General features: G+C 33.9%; 1 protein-coding gene across 3 annotated transcripts in view; it reads right to left on the bottom strand.

The window, feature by feature from the left end:
- The window catches only part of RB195_026129 (uncharacterized protein), a gene marked incomplete at both ends in the record, with an annotated part of 34,831 nt that extends 21,464 nt beyond the window's left edge, over positions 1 to 13,367 (bottom strand). Inside the window, 7 exons of one of the 3 annotated variants that reach the window (XM_064214545.1) lie at positions 805 to 984; positions 8,145 to 8,268; positions 9,438 to 9,563; positions 11,641 to 11,742; positions 11,818 to 11,913; positions 13,216 to 13,288; positions 13,352 to 13,367. In XM_064214545.1, coding sequence (XP_064070424.1) covers positions 805 to 984; positions 8,145 to 8,268; positions 9,438 to 9,563; positions 11,641 to 11,742; positions 11,818 to 11,913; positions 13,216 to 13,288; positions 13,352 to 13,367 — 717 coding nt within the window. Of the gene's footprint in view, positions 1 to 804; positions 985 to 4,931; positions 5,052 to 8,144; positions 8,269 to 9,437; positions 9,564 to 11,640; positions 11,743 to 11,817; positions 11,914 to 13,215; positions 13,289 to 13,351 lie in introns of those variants that run through there. The other 2 variants (XM_064214544.1, XM_064214543.1) reach the window with 2 other exon arrangements.
- Between the last annotated feature and the right edge of the window lie 6,181 nt (positions 13,368 to 19,548).

The raw sequence follows: 19,548 nt of genomic DNA, 5'->3' as shown, positions 1-19,548 counted from the left end.
TGAATAATCCGGAAAACTAGTAGCGATCAGAGATTTGAATTTTTGATCATTATTTGACGATTGTATGCCCTTTAACGTGAATATTAATGTAAATATGATCGAATATGAGGGTTATGAGGTAGAAAATAGCGATAAAAAAACGTTCAAAATTATTCAATAGAGCTCAATAGGTGAGGTTTGTTTGGATATCGGTGTAAGACGTGGAATCTTTGAACTTAAGCAGATAAAGACGATGTTATATATATTTTTGCGGGATGTCGGTCTGTTCAAACACGAACATAAATGCGACGAAATGCTGGCGGTACTCGAACCGTTGCGACCGACCCGATCCGAGCCGAGTCGACCCGGTGCGGATATGTGGAGGAATATGTGAGGAAGCAGCGATCAGACCGGCGGAGGGGACGAGATAACGAGTGAAACTTGTGGAGAATGACGCGTTCAGTTGACAGATAATTCGTTCAACCAGGATGTGTGAGGTTAGCTAACTCATCATCACATGAACAGCGAGCAATTTCCTCATTTGATTCGATTAATGCCTCTATCTATGCAATTTCGGAATTTCGGCCGGATAGCATCGCGAATGGATTTTCAATTTGTTTGTCATCGCTTCGAGAGGTTCCGGATGTGTGTGTTTGTGTGTGTTTTGAATTTGCCGCCTCGGGTAATTTATCTCAAGTTATCGTCTCACACGAAGCACGTGAACACGAGTTAGGAATTTATCCTCAACAACCTTCAGACATATATAATATACCTCGCGTTATGGTTAATAAACAAACAAATTTTCCAGACCTATAAACAACTCACGCTGGTTTTAATGGATTTTTGTAGAGGATCCTTTGACGGAACACAGAATGTGATCGACTTGGATTTTGGCACACTGGCAGTACATCGGAGGACCGAGGAACTTGGAGTGACCAATGACTCAGCGTCCGGTACAGGTGCGCTTCTCATATTCGGAGACGAAAATCCCCAATGAAATCGGTTCTAAAAATGAATAGATTTTGCGCGGATGAAAAAATTAACGAATCTCTTAGCGTCAAGACTTCACCCATTCATTAACTTGTTTACTTGGCTCATTAAGTGATTTACATAGCAGACGTGCAGAAAATGTTGGCGACCATAGAAAAACAACTATTTGAAATGTATGTACTTTCTCTATCCAGAATTACAGTGCTGCATAGCTGGATAATAATGTGAATGTAGAAAAATCGAGGATCGAGGAATGAGGAGATATTCAACGTATGTAAACCAAAACAAAAACAACTTCATAATGTAAACATAGAGATTGAAATAGAAAAATAAATTCAAGCAAATATTTACCGTGAATGAAACGATGAAATGAATTTGAAATAAAAAGGGTTTAGCAATTATTCATTTTCATTTAAATTTAACTAAAAACCCCGTGAAATCCGTGATTTGTTCTGGAGTCATTCACTTGCTGATTAAATGTATGAACTCCTAACTTTTCTATAACTTCCTCTTCTTTTTGCACGATCAAAAATGTCGGAAGCATTTAAAGGCATCACCCCACGAATCTGAGGTGGTGCAGATTTCAGGTGGAGTATTTGTATACGGGATGGGAGACTACGGAGAGGGAGGTGATTCCGTCTATTTCTTGCTAATTGCCGTAAAAAACGGCCCGGAATATGCCTCGCCGCACAAGACTGGCGCGCTCCAATCGAACCTCTTGTACAAAATGGTGCGCCAAAACGAATGAAACCGTATCTTCCGGGCCGTTTTTTACGGCAATTAGGAAGAAATGGACGGTATCACCCCCCTCTCCGTAGTCTCCCATCGCGTATACGAATACTCCACCTGAAATCTGCACCACCTCAGATTCGTGGGGTAATGCCTTTAAATGAATAATCAAACTAATATAAGTAACTCGCAATGATGCCTCTACTAAAATAAGCCTTAAAAAAGTAAATATCTCAGTATAGTCTTTTGAGGAAATAAACTCTTCCAGAAATGTATTCTACAGCTATAAGGCAAGAAAACGAAATCAGCTGGGAAATTTCCAGGAGTTTTTGATACATACATGCACATGTGCATGTTCAGGAAGAATTCTGGGTATTCCTGATTAGCTAAACAGTACAATATTTACTAACAAAAAAGCTGTATTAATGCTACAGCATTCACATTCTGGAAGGATCCAGGTTGTTGACAGTTCATATATATAAATTACTACTAATTATTACTTATTTATTATTGTTGTTATTATTACTACCGTTATTTAGTTTGCAACTATGTAACAGCTTAGCAATAGTAAAAGAGTGAATAAATTGCTTTAAGTAGATCACTTAACTTAGTAGTTCATATATCAGATCACCACATTTGGGATAAATGTTTAAGATGTTCAGGATAAATTTCTTCTATCGTTTGATTTGTAAGGAAAAACGCGTGAATAAAAAAAGCAAGGAACTCATATTTCCAGAAATTCCATATGTGAAAGGATGAGGATGAAAAAGACGTCACAGGCAACCGACACGAATGTCAATCGTCTATGACCATAATGTATGTGCGCTCACAACAAATTACTATCGTTTAGAATCTGTCTCTAGGGCATAGGTGTAGGAAGAAAAAAATTAAACGTTCAACGATGCGACGATGTGTTCGTATACAGAAATGGCGCCACATTTGTCCACAAACCGAATAACTCATCAAATAAAGTGCTTGTGGTTGGCGAATCATGCGTTTTATATACTTTTTCGTCTTCTTTTTTTGGTAAGGAAAGTGAAAAGAACGGCGAAAACATGAAAAATCGAAAAAAATGGTTTTTAACGGAATAGGTGGTAAAATTTATTTCAGGATCAAATCTTGGACAAGTGTCCATGACAATAATTTTGAATTAAGTGAAAAAAAAACGCTTTGAAAGCCAGTAATGAAATGTGAGACATACTGCTGTCATGACCTTAGCAGTTGTTGCTGTTATGGACAAAGTTTGAATAATACATTCCTGAGAGATTTTTTTTCGAAATATTATCGGTAGGGATGGTTCACATAAATCTCTTCGAGATGTGCTTGATAATATAGGAGTGGACACCAGGAGTGGGTTCGTGGATAGCATTCTATGTAGTAAACTCTTTTATGTAAAATTATGTAGGATTTGAGTTACACTTATTTACCTCCCTATAAGTATTACAAATGAGTTCAAATAAAAACTCTATTAAATCAATTAATTATTATCTGTTTTTTCTTCATAACACAAAAAAAAATAAAAATTCCCATCAATTTAAAATTGTTTGACGTAGCTAACATGGCGACAAAATTAATCATCTTTTTCATTTTACTAAGAATAATTTTTAAAAATTTCTTCCCTATTTTCAAAAAAAATTAGCAATTTACAAGACCAACAAAAGTTTAAGACCCGTGAATTACAGGTCTGTGTATGTTGAGTGTGAAAACGTCTGCAGTAGATTTCGTCCTTGAAATTCAGGATTTATCGATATCCATAAGGTTTTTCGATCCATTCTCCTTTACGGGCGTCAAACAAGAAGATATTCTTTCAATGTTTACATTTCCCTGCAGAATAAAGCTGAAGAATATTTTCTTAATGTTAAGTATTTTGTTACAATATTTTTGTCAAGGGGACCATGTTTATTTTTTACTGTAAATGAATATAAGGATAAGGGAAAAAGAAAGCGAGGATGAAGCTAACAAAAAACTGTTAATAAAATAATGTCAGAGTTAGCGGAAGTTGCTTGATTTTAATCTATTAAGTGGATTTTTCCTGAATTGATTCTCTTGATCCTGGATTAGAAAGCAGGCAGCTGGAGCCAGTTTTTTTTTTCATCTCAAAAAATTTCCGCAAGTCAAAAATTTTTCTTCACACTTATTTACTTTGTTCGATATTCAACTTTCATTTTAGGACAATAAAAAGAAAATTGCACCTAATTATTAGAGTTTAAACACAATTAACCTTTCAAAAATAGATGCGAATATCGAAAAGTCTCAAGTTTCTCGGATATTAAATATTCTTCCTGAACTCTAATAATTACGTTCCGGGGTTTTTCTCTACGTGTATACATAGTATAACTCAGTTAGTGGACATTTACACATACATCATGCCAGGATGGCCGTGTGAAGACATCAGAAATTCCGTAGATGTCCGGGTCCTATGAGGATGAAAAAGACACGAATATCCTAAGCTATATATAAGAAACGATGATTCTTATAAAATTACTCCAGAAACCAAAATCATTGAAGTTATTCAGCTGAGACTAGGATATTCAAAATGGGAAAATCTTTTGTCCTCATTTTTTAAAAACACTTTGCTGACTTGACGTCAACAGCTGTGAAAAAAGATGTTTGTGAAAAATTCACCTACTAATACTTTATTCAGTGAAGATGTCAATACAACGCGTGATGGATAAATAACACAAGGATGACGCCATGCAAATATTAGACAATGGAACATAAATTCTCGTAGACCTTCCTCCGAGACTTTTTCCTCGGATTAGAAATCCTCTTTTGCGTTTGTGGATATGATCGTAACCAAAATACGAAGTGAAGGATAAGACCCTTTCATTTCTCTTTTATTTCTCTTCTTTCTCTTCCTCACCTTATTTTTTTCATCCTATCTTAGTCTACTTCGCTAAAGATATAACCTAAAAAGATAATAAGGATGAATTCATGGGTCCCACGCGGATAACTTTGCAAATTGCACACTTTTGAAGGGAATCACCAAGCAGCTCAAAAAAATATTAATGAAACCATAGAAGCAGTTTTCGAAACAAAACCCTATATTCTTTAGAGAAAAACTCTTGAGACATACAAAAAATCGGTTAAAAAATGACAAAGAAAAGGAAGCGAAGGATCTGGAATTATGCGAAGATCAAATTATGACATTTCAGGAAGAATGTTGAACATCCTAGATGCTTGAAGTTTTCGAAGACATCCAAATCCACTTCCAGAAGATTCAATTAGAGGATTTAGAGGCTCAAAAGTTGGGAATCTCGATTTTTGCAAAAATTCCGCGGATTTCCTCCTATTGGCATGATTTTCACTCGTGCAAAGGCCACAGAATTATCAACGTTTATCAGTCTTCTTTCCTAAAGAATACAACTTAATTTCACTTATTTCTTCTTTAAAAAATAAATAAAATAACTACAATAAGAAGACGAGCTGTATGGAACCTAAAAACTCTAAATCAACTAAAAAACACACAAAGTTAACTCAAAGTTCCTCTTTTTTTTTCGAGGAGATAAGAACCTGGGCTCTGGAAAACATTGTCGCGTGATAACAATTCCTTAAAATAGTTTTGTTTTCTCAGTTTTCCGATATAATTTGACATCATTATCTCTATAGAAAATGGCAACCTTAAATCCTATAAAAACTTTGCAGAATAAATGTGATATCTAAGAGGTCCTATTACGAATACATGAGAAAAGAGGAAAGGAGATTTTTATTTTATATTAATAGCTTCTCAACTTCAACCATTTATTTCACGGAAATAAAATATAATAATATAAAAATAAATTTAGAAAAAATCGGCAAATAGTGATGCTCAGAAATAGTGATGCTGAGGAAATAGGGATTAATTGATCTGGTCCGCCATTTAGAGTATATTTATTTCGTTTCAACTCGGCTTTTCAGGGTTAAACAATCATGGATCTCTAGCAACGATTTCTAGGATTTGATGCATCTCAGGGGAAAAAACAGTTTCTGCCTCAAATGTCAACGACAGTGATGTAAGCGATCTATTTGCTGTCATGGTGACAACGCAAATGTCATGAGATCTTAAAATAGTATAGCATTTTTGTCAGAATCTCGAAGAAGATGGAAGTCCAATTATAATTTAAAGTGATTATTAAAAAAATCCCAAGCATGCTAGGATTAGTCGTTTAATGAGGACCATGAACGGGGAAAGCAATCATTTTGAAAACCTTTGCTGTTGGTGTGGAATTAGGCGTGAGAAACTTGACACCGTGTCCTGGCACGGACACCTGTTTTTGGTGCAATCGTCCAAAGATTGACGACATTTTCTGGATAACCATCTTTGATCAAATGTCTAGAAACGGCAGCAAAATGCAAAACAAAAGGATATGTGTAAATCTCGAAATTGAGGATAAGGAGCACTTCTCCTTTTTCTGGATCTCTTGATCTACTGCAAGTTTATAATAGCTCATGAATATATTGAAAAATTACATAGCTTCGAAAAAAAAAGAGAAAAATGCATTTTAAGAAACAATTACTGTGAATCAATAACAGTGTGCAAATATACAGTGAAGGATTTCTTAGAAAATTAGATAGCGTAAACAATAGGTCCGGAGTACAAAACTCTCACAGTGATAAACATAGAGCTATACTATCAAAAAAATCAATAACTCATTCATAAACAATTAAAGAAGCGGAAAATTGAAAACAGAATTATTGCGAGAAAAATAATCCAAGAAACAGATAAGTGTCGAAGTTCTGTTTTGAAAAATGTATCCTAAGAATTTTTTCAATATTATTATAGATAAATAGCAAAAAAGTTTAAAAAAATAAGTTGCAAAATTAAGGACAAATAAAACCACATATGACAGACAGATGGAACGAAATTTCTAAAGATTTTGGATGCTTTTTGGTCCTATTCCTGGTTATTTTGGCCTTCATAGATGATTTTTCCTTTTCATGGATCATTTTTCAATCTCTTTTGACCAAAGTATCTCAACAAACAAATGTTTAAGATTCTTGATTTATGAAAGGAAAGAGAGAAATTTTGAACATCCGGGAAAGTCTATAATAGAGAAGATAATAAATCCTCACAAATATTTTCCGTTTCTTTGAGAAAGAAGAAAAAAAAAATAGGAAAAAGAAGACGTTAAATCGTACAAAAAACGAAAACACAAGAGATATTTAGTCTGGAAGGAAAAATTCCATTCTTCCGGGTTCTCAGTGCTATGGAATCTCTATAAATGCTCCTGGTAGGCGAAAAAAATTTTCCATAGATTTTCGTGGTTTTCAGAAACCACGAAAATCGTTAAAGTTGTTGTTAGAAAATTGTTAAAGTTACCTCTATGAACCCTTTTTATCAGGAAATTTCAGGTAATCGGATCCGTTAGTTTCGAAAGTAAAAAAAAAAGTAAAAACAAAACCATACTCTCAACACTCTACACTGATCTATACCTAAGAAATTTTTCCTTAACTTAAAAAGATGCGGATATCCTGAAGAATCCTCTTTAAATTCTGTTGAAATTCTGAATTTATTTATTTTTATTTTTAGTGCACATATAACGACTTGTAGATCTCTGAGTTATCCATTTCCTCTGAGGCTCGAACATTTCTCAAAATTTGCACTTCTGGTTCAAATAAAGCTGTGATTTACTTTGGCTGTCCTATAATTATTTTCAAGAAAATTGCCATTCTCAAGCTCTCAAAGTACTAGAATTGTAGTTAAAAATGCGATCATAGATACAAATCCATCCTATCTTTCCGTCTTCTCGGAGAATTAATGTCCGATTATTTCAAGGAACTGCAAAAAAGAATACGCTGATTCATTAAGGAAATCAGGAGAGTTAGTGAAGATCATTAAGGATTCCAAATTTGCCCCAATGAAGGATAGTGCAACAACCTTCGCAATATTGGACGAAAATCGAGGATTTTTTTCTTCCAAAAATAAAATTTTTTGCAAGGAAAGATGATTTCTTGGATTATCTCCAGAAAAAAAAGCTACAGGTTTTTGATTACACGGAATCTCGGTTAAGTGACGCGTCTAAAGTTTGGGAATAAGCACGAATTTACCATAAACTTCAAAAAATCAGGGAAGAGAGTATGATAACTCATCAATTGATGCCTTAAGAAATAAATTTAGAGATTAAGGATTTAAAGGGAAAAGGTCGAGTACATCAGCAGTGTTTTCTAATTTTCAAATTCCTCAGGAAGAGAACTACTTCCGAAAACTGAACATACTTCAATATGACAACGTTGGAACCAAGTCAGGATTGGCTGGACTATAAATTGTACTTGAGAAGAAATGTGAGGCTTATAAAAAAAGGCAAATTTCAACATCTATAGAATTTTGTCTCATAAATTTTTCAAAACCTCTCAAGATATAGAATTTCATTCTCCATCTATCACAAGGAACGACGAAATGCTTTCTGCTTTTGAAATTCAACAACATCCTTTAGAAATAGAATCTCCTTATTTCTGGATTGACTTACTTTCCAAGAATGACGACCTCTTTGAAATCTGGATGGGGTTGAACTTCGCGACGGTAGACTAACTGATGATATTTGAACGCACGGAAGAACAACAGGAGGAAGAAGTCCGTAGTCACTTAACTTACTGAAAATAAATATATAAATATAAAAGGTATTGTTAAAAAATGAATATATAAACATAAGAAATGATTGTGAAACACGATGTGGTGTAAACAAAACACCAACTAACAAACATCTATTGTTGGTGACAATGTCCTGATATCTTTATGGTCCACATTTTCAAGGAATTACCAACAAATCGAAAAAAAAAACAACAAATTTTTCCCTCGGACATACGTTTTAGAGCAAAATTATGGAACTTTGACTTAATCTCGAGAAGCTGTCTTAGCTTTGCGTGCACGCACGGTTCGCAAATCGCCTCGAGGTGCGAAATCCGCCCATAATTTCCACAACGCCTACGAAATCCATTAGTAGGAGTGATTTATTCATGATGATTGAACAACACCCACAAAATTATTCATACAAAAATCATATAAATGGAATGGTTGGAGTAGTGCTCCTGTAAATTCCTGGAAAAGTGCGTAGTTTGGCGAGCGATACACAAAGAACTACTGAGGATGCTTTCGTGGATTGTGCTGGGTGGATGCACGAAACAAATAATATTAACGCACGAATGCTGTTTGCCGCTGGCCTAAACATGGAATCACGAGGAGAAAGCAAAGGAGAACCCTAGGAAAAAATCTTCACTCTGCCCTGTCCTGATTCTCGTTTTGATGACGATTAGAATGTAGAAATATTAGAGAGAAGGGAGTCAATACATGAAAAAATAAATTTGAGTTTACGGAACAGAGCCTAGCGCCTGAAAAAACGCTTAAAAATTCCTTCAATCCTATGTGAATCGACCAGAATGTATCCATGAAGTCTTGAATAGGGTCGCTTTTCATTCGTGAGATTACTTGCAGGCGCTCTACGCTATTCAACATAATTGCTTGTAGTCTATTTTAGTGACGACATCCAGGAAAACTAGGTCTTGCTCGAGAGTAAATCAAGCGTGGATTTCGTCGTGCCTTAAAGAAACGAGTATGCAGCTAACCGCGACATGTCCACGAATCAGATAATTTTTTTTTCAAATTCTTTCGGATGATCGGTAGATTAACTGATGCTGTCTGGCTACAGTTTAGATTAAAGATGTTTATCCAGTAAGCAGAGAGAGAGGAGATAATTCCAGAGTGGTGAATGAATTTTAGGAGACATTCACAGCACACCGGAATTTTTTTTCTCCGTGAAACTCGCCGTTGCTCTTCCATTCGTTGCATTTGCGAAACGATTCCATAATCGCTACGACTTCGCGTTCCTTCCAACGTATGACTGGGTCGTAGTCCACTTCTAGGACTTTCATCCTTGTAGATTGACCTCCTCCTGAAACAATTCCTTAGTTAGTTTTTTTTTTCCATGTAATGGATGTTCTAAACATTTTTCTCTGCTCGAATAGTCTTTGAGTTATACCTGTGTGGATGTAGGTGTAAATCTGAGTCGATGCTCATGGGTCACTTGAAAGTGCACAAAATAGGGCACGCATAGATGCCTAGGATGACGTTGTCGTCGTTCCAGAAAGTCGGTGTTTTTCGATAGCGCGCGCGGATTACGGCAGAAGATGATGAGAATGCTGGTATTAGAGAGGTTATAGAGAGAGGTTTCCCAGCAAATTGCATACTTGTTAGGCGAGCTGATCACGTACACTCAAAAACGTCTTGTAAAACAGAACGCTAATGATAGGGCAGCTAACGTCTGGCTAAAATCCATAGAGAAAATTCCAAACGTAAAGCAAAAGTTTAAAAGAAAAAATTCTGGACACCCACACCGGTCTGCTTGCTTCTCGGTGACAAAAGAATTTAAAAACAAAAAGAATTCTGCGATTATCACGGATGTCAACATGAAATTGGAAGTAAAAATCCAAAGTGAGACTTTTTATTGAGGAGATATTAGATGGATTATCTCGGATGTACACGGAATATTGGATGTTTCTGCAAGAAATTTCGTGGATTTCATGACTGCGGCATAAAAAACAGAATAGAAAAATCATTACCACTTTCAATGTTTATATAATGGAGCGTAAAACCGGAATACTATTAGAGAACAATTTCTGGCAGCTGCCGACAATCAGTGCAGAAAAAGTAGTGAACGCATATTGTTACGTTGGGTTTACTTCTCTAACGTTTGGCTACGTCCTTAATTTTTTTTCTCCTGGAAAAAGGTTGAGTTATTATGGGTCCCGCTACTAACTTGTGTCTAAAAATTTGTCGGCGACAGATTAACCCGTCGCAAATCATCGGAATTCTTGGATGTGGACAAAAATAAATTTTTAAAATATCAATTGGAAGTCCATCGATCGAATTCAAATGATTCTCTGAGTATTTTAGTGATCTTCTCATGATCATCTTCCCTCCTTTAAATTATTATAAACTTCACTACTTTATAAATTTTAAGTTGGAAAAGTTATTAGCCGCTGCTGACTCCAAATAATATTTATGATTTAAAATTTATAGAGTTTATAATGATTTGAAGGAAGGAGACTGACGATAAAGGGAAAATTAAAAGTATTCAGAGAATTATTTGGAGTCTATGAACGAAAAATTTCGGATAGTTCCTAGAGGTGGTTAAAAAAAAAGTTTAAAAAATGCTTAGTTATTATCGCGGTGAATGCTCCCTGATATAGGATTATCCTAGACCAGACATTTAAAAATAACCGAAGCCACATTCTCCTTTACGCTTTAATAGGCATAACAATTATTTTGTTTTGAGAAAAAAAAGTTTGAAAAGTTATTGAAAATGTGATGAATACTGCGATGAACAGCAGCAGCAGCAGTTGGAGCAGTTTCTAGAAAATATGGATCAAAAATGCTTGCATGGTGAAAGGAATGACGCTCTCCTGAAAGCAAGCGCGAAGAGAGGAGGTGAAAAAAAATTTGCCTAGTATGCCTCCATAAGTGGGCGAGTGAGCTCATAGAGTAATTGCTAGAAGCATGCAATGAACGACTTCTTCATGCTTTCATTTTCTGACGTATCCTAAAATGTTTTAAATGTGAACGGTCGTCGTAAAGTTGACGTTTCGATGCACAAAACTGCACATGCTGCAAAACGATGGCACAAAGTATTACTGACGTATGGAACGGAGATCCAATATCTTTAGCGGATATAGAATATTGCGTCAAGAATTTGAGGAGAAAAGAAAGCAGCAAAAAAAAAGTGGGGTGTTACTTTCAAGATGTAACAAATCCACATTGAATTAACTTAAAAGGTAGTTCTGATTGCCTAAAATCATATGTCCAGAAAAAAATCAGCAAGTGCGTGAACTACGTTCGTTGATATAGTGCATAGAAATCCGGAAAAACCTCGACTACATGCTCGAATGTCAGGATGCAGTGTACAGTAACTGAGTAAACGCTAGAGTTGTTTGAAAACAAGGAAAAAGAAAGGATCTTCCGTACAGCCTTACTTTTTGTAGCGAACAATAGGATGAATTGGCGTAGGGGGTGTAGTATCCTGAGTCGATCTGGATGCTTTGATTTCTTTCTCATATTCTCTTCTGTATTCCGCTCTAAACATTGAAAATTTGTTAAAAAAACCATTTAAGAAATAATTGTAAAAATATGAAAAAATCTGTGAACCGAACTTGAGTGATGGAGGGAGTTTTCGCCCTTCTTGGCTGGATAAGGCGGAAATTTTGTGCCTTGATGCGCACATATGCACTCCCGCAGCTCGTCTCATACTAAAAATTAACCTTCTCATCTATAATTACTTTAAGAAAAAAATTTAAAATTACTTTTAAAAAAACTACAAGATTTTAATAACAGCGTATGTAACAACTGAGGGCTTCTCCTACCGATCGAGGATGATTACATGAGTAACATGTAAATGAATACGAGCGCGATAATCATGTGATTTGGATGATAATTTTCGAGTGTATTTACCTCATTCACAAAAATATTTACCTAGTTATTTCCAATTTTTATATAGCGTTTTTTTTTCCGAGCTACAGATGTTAATAAAATAGCAAAAAGCACTGTAGCTGCTTTTCGAAACTCACAACTTTACCGAAAATCAAACAATGAGGAATGAACGTCGGATCATTTCTGGCAGATGTCAATCGTAAATCGTTTGCACAATACGATTAGCGCATATCGTGATTGCTGACAATTACAGAGAGCCACATTTGAAGGATTTCAAGGAAAAAAATCCACCTTACAAGTAACAATCCAGCAATGAATTTACATATTTATTTACAAATTCAAAACGTATTTTAAACAAAACTTAGCATAGATGTCATAAATGTCTTTAAAAGGGAAAGAAAACTTTCCAATTCCGAAAACAAGGACCCGAGTACAATTAAAAATTGAGCAAAGAAAATATTTGAAATTATTTCTCCATCAATAACAATACTCATCGACATTGGAACTTGGTGCTGGGAATTTATTACCTCTGCACAGTGCCGTACAAAAAACTCGAAAAAAAAACTTTTGACAGTGCTGTCACCACTTCTGCGCTTTCTTATTTTTAAAAAAGTAAATAAATATAATAAATATTTAAATCGAAACAAATCCCTATAGTTTCGGTGCCTCACTTCAGTATCCATTTGTAAAAATTTTGCTTTTTTTCCAGGAGAACTGTACAAGATGAAGAATTAAGTCCAAAATATTAAATAAAGTGAGCAACAAATAATTAAAATGGATTTCAAATAAAAGATGTCAAAAGACGAAAAAATTCCATCGAACACTTTTAACATTAGGTCAATGAAACTTCTACATACTCAACAATACTGGCAAAAGGCGTTAAATCCTTTAAAAATTAACTGAAAATAAAAATTAATAACAATAACTTAGTAAAAGTATATTCCAGTGCACATCTATGCCAAACATGAAACACGAAAAATAATATTAAAATCGCGACATTTTCCCTTAATTCATTTTTTGTAGGAATTAAGGAAGCAATAATAAGAATGTAACATTTAATTAAAAATCCATAACTTATAAACTCCTATAGAATCATTTAAAAAACCTATACAGAAACTAACCAAATCCAAGAAACAGGATCTGTTTCATTCACCTTCCTTGTATCTGTTTTACTTCCTACAATGTCCCGTTTTCCTGGAAATCTAAAAAAAAAAGTTTTTCTCAGTGAATAAATTTCTATCGACAGATACGTATAACCAGGATATTTGAACATGTCCAAAGTTCAAAAATTTACAAATACTGAAATAAATCCGCACATAGGGTTAAGTAGAAATAAGTGTAGATTTTATTTTTGAGGTTCCCCCCAAATATTGACTGGTTTGAAGTTCATCGCTTAAAAAAAACTAAGTAATTGAAGTAATACATATGTACGAGAAAGAAAAATAGTACAAATATCAGCAAAACATAAGGATTAAATAAATATGTATTAAGTAAGACATTAAAATACAATTAATGAACGTGTACCAGGTAAGACATTAAATCCAAGATTCAAACACTATTCTTCCGTCAAAAACTTTGATCTCTACTTTTTTTAGAGTTGTAGTCGGATATTTCTAGTGGTCATTAATAAAAGGTCATTATGGTATGTGGACTAAAAATTAACTAAATGCTCCAATAAGCTCATATTTAAAAAATTATTGGAAATAAGACAAAATAAAACTATGATTAGAACCTGGGGGAAGCAGTAATGCGAAAAATATTGGAACATTTTTAAAAAACTAAGTAATTGTCATCATCTACAACGAAATTCCCCGAAAAAAGGTGAAAAAACGATAGAGAAGGATATTTGTCTAAATCCAACATATGCGAATATCGATGTGAGCAGGGGATAAAATTTTTAAAATTCCATAAATTAAAATTTTTAAAGGAAACAAAAATGCTAACTAAAGAGACATTTTAATGGGATTTTGGATAAATTCCACAAAAAAGTGTATTTTTAAATATACAAACAGATTTCTACGTAGGCGTATGAGATACCAAAATGACATGGACGGCTGGAAGGGCAAGATCGTTTGAAATCCAACAATGACATGACATGCCCTAACAGTGTTCATTTTGTCTCCAAAATGACACATTAAAGAATAAAAAAAAAACTCGATGACGTCATAGACGTCAGAAATGAAATTAGAAGCTGCAAAATCCAATAGAGCATAAAGTAGATATCTCGATGACGAACCACCTTCCCGTCGCATTTTCATTTCTGTTCAGGATTTTGGGATAATATTCCCTCATGCACGAATTTTAAGAGACTGAAAGTTTTTTTTTTCCAAAAGCTTTTCTGAATTTCGGATGAATGGTTGAATTGTTCGAATAAGTGTTTAGATTCGAGTTGAGGATTCAAACATAAACATAAACATACATGGAAATTCCCAGTTAAACATACACACATCTAAATAATTGACCTTAGCAAATATTTATGTACTATACTGGATCTTTCACTACTACAATATAGAGCTTATCTAGAAAAGTGTCTTTTTCAATGAGGATAACGCAAAATTTTTGCTGCTCAAAATTTTATTAAGAAGAATGAAGCAAAAATACTTGAGGGCAAAATCTTAAGCAATCCCTCTTCATTAATGAGAAATTAATTAACCAAACTTTATTGAAAATTTACTTGCGGTCGTAAGAAAAATCTTTACCCTACGGCAAAATAAATACGGAGTCTTAAGAAGTAGTTTGAATAAGTAGTTAAAATTTTTTCTGATATTTAATTGCTTTAATGAATTGTGACGTGAACAGAAAAACGCGTAACTCTGATAGGGTTTTTAATGGATAAAACTTGAATTTTTTCGCAGAAAGGATCTAAGAAAAGACATCCCATGATCTTCAAAGGACAACAATGATCCTATATATTTTGCAAAGATCTTTTAATAATATACTGACGTAAAGGCAATTGAAATGTCATATTTTTTGCACTTTGATGAAACTAGTCCACTGCACTCCATCAATAATCTACGGATTCATCCTTTCCTGAGAATAGAGAGTCACTAGTGTTTACAATTTTTTTTTCATTGAAAGAGTAAGTGCAAAACGTAAAGCGAAATGTGCAATACTGCATGGGGTATGGAGCAAAATAGGAAAAAATACGACAATATAGAAAGAAAATAGAAAAAAAAATAAAATAGAAGAATATTGTGAAGAGTTGTCGAAGCCAAAGACGATGAGCTAAATACTAAGCTAAATATTCGTCTTAAATATTGAGTTATTCTAGCTCCTTCAGTTTTTTTCTACAACTTTAGAATCTCGAAAAAAAACACTCCTAGACCGAAAAATTTTAAAAGAAAGGACTTTTTTCAACTTCTACGACAAGTTGTCAATATTATCGCATTTCAAGTCGAACATACTACTACGCACTTGAAAATGTTAACGCGGATAGTGGGATTTGTTTAGTTCCGAAAAAGATATGAGGGTAATTTTTTCAATTTCCAGGAAGAATTGAGAAGAAATTTAAATAATAGTTACAGAAGTTGACTCTGAAAGGAGAACATCGGGCATTTAAAGTAGGATTGATGTATAATCAGTGGTTTATCATTAACGAAAAAAAATTTTGATGGTAAGTTATGGAGTTTTCGCAGAGTACATAGTAATTTAACTAGTTATGTGGGTGTTAGAATGATATATATTTGTTTACGGAGCACTATACTTATTTATTTTTTCCGTTGATCATTTATGAGATCACAGAATGTTCTGTGACAAACTTAGGACCCATTTAAAATATGATAAAAACAATTAGAATAGAAAAAATCAGTGCTAAGAATCAACCATGGAGAACTAAGAAACACTACAAGAATCCTATTACAATTTTGTAGGTACATCTACAAAAATATTCTGAATTTAAAATGTTCTTTAAAGGAGTTATTTCGACATGAGAACTTACATCCATTAAATTTTCTGGACGCATTTCTATTCACTATCCATTCAAAGATATCGTCACGGATAAGGTTATTCCTTAAGACTCACCGTTTAAAATTAATATGAAGGTACACGTAAACTAAACATTTATGGATTTAGCCAGAATGTTTGGTTCAAGTGATGACGTATGTAAGAAGGGTCCTGTGTATATACTACTTACTGGAAATGTCAAATACCACTAGATTTACGCTAGGATTTCATTCCATTTCACATCCGGATGATCATTCAAGCGTGAAAAGAGCGCCAGAAAAGTTTCTTAATGTACGCACAGCAAGGTGAAACGTGGAGAGAATATTATTAAGATTTTAGCCTACAATACAGCAGAAAAATTATGGATCAAAGTCGTGAATCTCAATTGTTGTGCGATCGTCATTATCCAGAAGCATATTCCCGGTTCTGAACACTCAAAAGCCCTTCATAATACCAAATCGTCTCATTAAACTACAGACGTTTTCAAGGAATTTCTAGTCAATTCGTGATAAAAAAGGGTATCCATGAAAAGGGTTATATAACAGACAATTTGTATAGATAGGCTTGGATATAATACTGGACCCAGGACATACACTCAGGGGACATTCCTTTGACTTATGCACTTGCACTTTAGATTGGAAACCAGGACGTCACATACACCGGCTTATCCGTTTTTAACCTCTTCTTCGTCTCTTCGTCAAGAAAAAAAAACACGATCCATCACTCTTATCCTAAACTTATTCGTGTCTGGATAAAAGAAATGCATTCACAATCGCTTCATTTCAGTATCTTTGAGTTGATGAGGTTCAAATACGAGATTTAGAAAAAAATCAATAAATTATCAGGTACAAAGGTGTAATGTTACATATGTAAATGGTTTTAACTAAATTATTGCAAGAATTTTGCAATAGAAATTATCGGAGATGGTGAAAAAAAAAAGACTTGAGGTGGATAATACACAGATAGAAGCTAAAGAAATGTAAATTAATGAATATCTAACAAAAAATGTAAATATACTTCAAAAAAAATTCGAAAAAAAAATACGTAGTATTATAATAAAAGAAAAATATGGTAAAAGAATGTAAACAAATATATAGAAGGAACATTTGAAACATATGGTGAAATAAAAAATAATCCTGAGCTACTGATTCCATGAAACTGTCTTTATTCGTAGACCGAAACACATGTCTGGATTGCCCTTCAAAGACAGACAAAATGAGATGGAACGCATAGATAAAAGAAAAGGTTACACAATATTAGGTCCTGTTTGTCTCTGGAAGAATACAAGAAAAAAAGCTATATGATGGAGTGGATTTCTGGATAGAGAATATTAAGAAAAAGGAGAAAGAGAGAGGAAAACGAAAATTAGTCATTGTTGTTCTTGCGTGAATAATGGGCAGAAATATAATTTTGCCTAGCACATTACTCTTACAGCATTCAATCTCTGCTCTCTGGAAATGTGAACATTTCCAAAAATAGATCGCTATGGTTCCCTCTTTTTCCAGGAAAGGGAAAATAAAACTATTTCACTTAATTCAAATTATGCAAACACGTACATATGTTCCATCTATCTATTTCATTTAAGTATTCAAAAAATTAATTAATTATTTATTTCAATTCATTTTAGTTTTTTTGGATTATTTATTTCAATTAAATATTTTATTTTATTATTCGAAAATTAATGAACTATAAGGCAAATAATAACAACAGATAAACTATTCGGTATAAATGCATAAACAGGGGAAATCGAAATGACAAATTTTATATACAAAATTCTCTAGGACTATAATACAGTAAAAACCTAAGAAAAATTTAATAGAATTGCAAATTTATTTCTTTCTTCTATCATTCCTGCGAAAAAGAAAGTAATAGTGATTCCAGTTGCTTACTGCCCGAAACTGTTTATAAACTAGTGCAACCACGCTTCTTACAAGAAACTCCCATAGGAAATATTCCACAAAATTAATTTTTTTCCATTTTGTTCAATTCAATTTTCTCTGCGAATTATGATGTTTTTCGTAAAGTGGAGGGGAAATTTTCCTGAACTATCTCTTCTTGAACGATTGTTTAGAATCCACCTTTCTTTTCAAAATAATTTGATTTTAAATCTGTAATTTATAATGTTGGAAAGTAAGTGGTAACTTTTTAATTTCCTGTAAATTAACATGAAAGCAAAAAAGAAATGACACGCTTTTGTAACATACATGTAAAGTGAGGTTACCATTTTCTCAGCTGATTTATTGCCTCCTGGAGAGGGGATTATTCTCCCAGGAGTGCATCACGTGAGAAGACGAAGATGTGTTATCCAGAAAAATTTGTTGCGGATTTTCGTGATTTCGGCGTAAATGGCTATAGATCACGTGAGCTGGGCTATTAGCTCTCTAAAATTGGTAGCTCATCGGTCCGGTGAATCCCGAATTTTGTACGAAAAATATATATTACAAATGACATCTGATTTACTAGTAAGTCTTGGTGCTGTAGTTTATGTTACAATTATACCCAATATTTGTTCAAAAAAAGAAAATTAATTGTCAATTTGATATGAAAAAACTAGGTTAAATTAAAAAGGAAGTGAAAATTAGAAAAATGTGAGCTACACGATACGAAACAATTTTTGCGAGCTTTCTTAACTTATAGGTCATATCAGGAGGAACCTTAAAAAAAGAAAAAAACAAAATAGGATAATAATAGAATTATTTGAAATATCCAAGGTTTCCAATATTTGTATGGAATTAAAGACCCTATTTCACTAATCCACTCAGCCAAACATATCCATTGAGGTATGTAGATCTTAGTAGCTCAGAGACAATAATAACTGCAAAAATAAACAATAGCAGTCTAAGAAAACAAAAAGAAAGAGTTGATGGATGAAAACAGGAGCAAAAAAAAATAAAAACGCTTGTAAGCCAATGAAACAACAAGTGTCCATCACGCAAATAGGTATTAGCCTTCTCCAGTAATTTCGGGATAAATTTTTTCTTCGAGGCTTCCGCAGTCTCAAACTCGAGAATTACATAGAATATACGTTATATATATATATATACGTATATACGTTGCCGGTAAATTTATATCTACTCTGTATTTCGCTTCCGAGGATCGATCGAAAATATTTCCTTTCACGGATAAACTCTCTTAACAACTCGAATTTCTAATCTTTCTGCAAGACTAGAAATTAGCACTGGCAAGAATTCTGGGAAATACATTCATCTTCTGGTCATAATTAGCCGATGACATGATGTCATAACGATAACTTGATCTCAAATTAGTAATTTCCGATACGAATTAGGACTAATGACTGAGGATTTCTTCTTCCAGAAAAGCAAGTGGTGAGAATATGGAAAGACACGCTTCCACTAACTACTTCATATGAGGAGTAATTATCTCTTCAATCGTGCCCCCTCTCATGCGGGTAACAATGGACAGGAAACCCGAAAATGACGTAAAACCCTGGTTATTCTACGTAGACAAGCTATATGGGACCCAAATGGAAAGTCATTTAAGTACTATAAGGA

Source organism: Necator americanus, chromosome X, assembly GCF_031761385.1.
Source record: "Necator americanus strain Aroian chromosome X, whole genome shotgun sequence".
NCBI classification, from domain to species: domain Eukaryota; kingdom Metazoa; phylum Nematoda; class Chromadorea; order Rhabditida; family Ancylostomatidae; genus Necator; species Necator americanus.
This window is presented reverse-complemented; position numbering and strand designations above follow the sequence as displayed.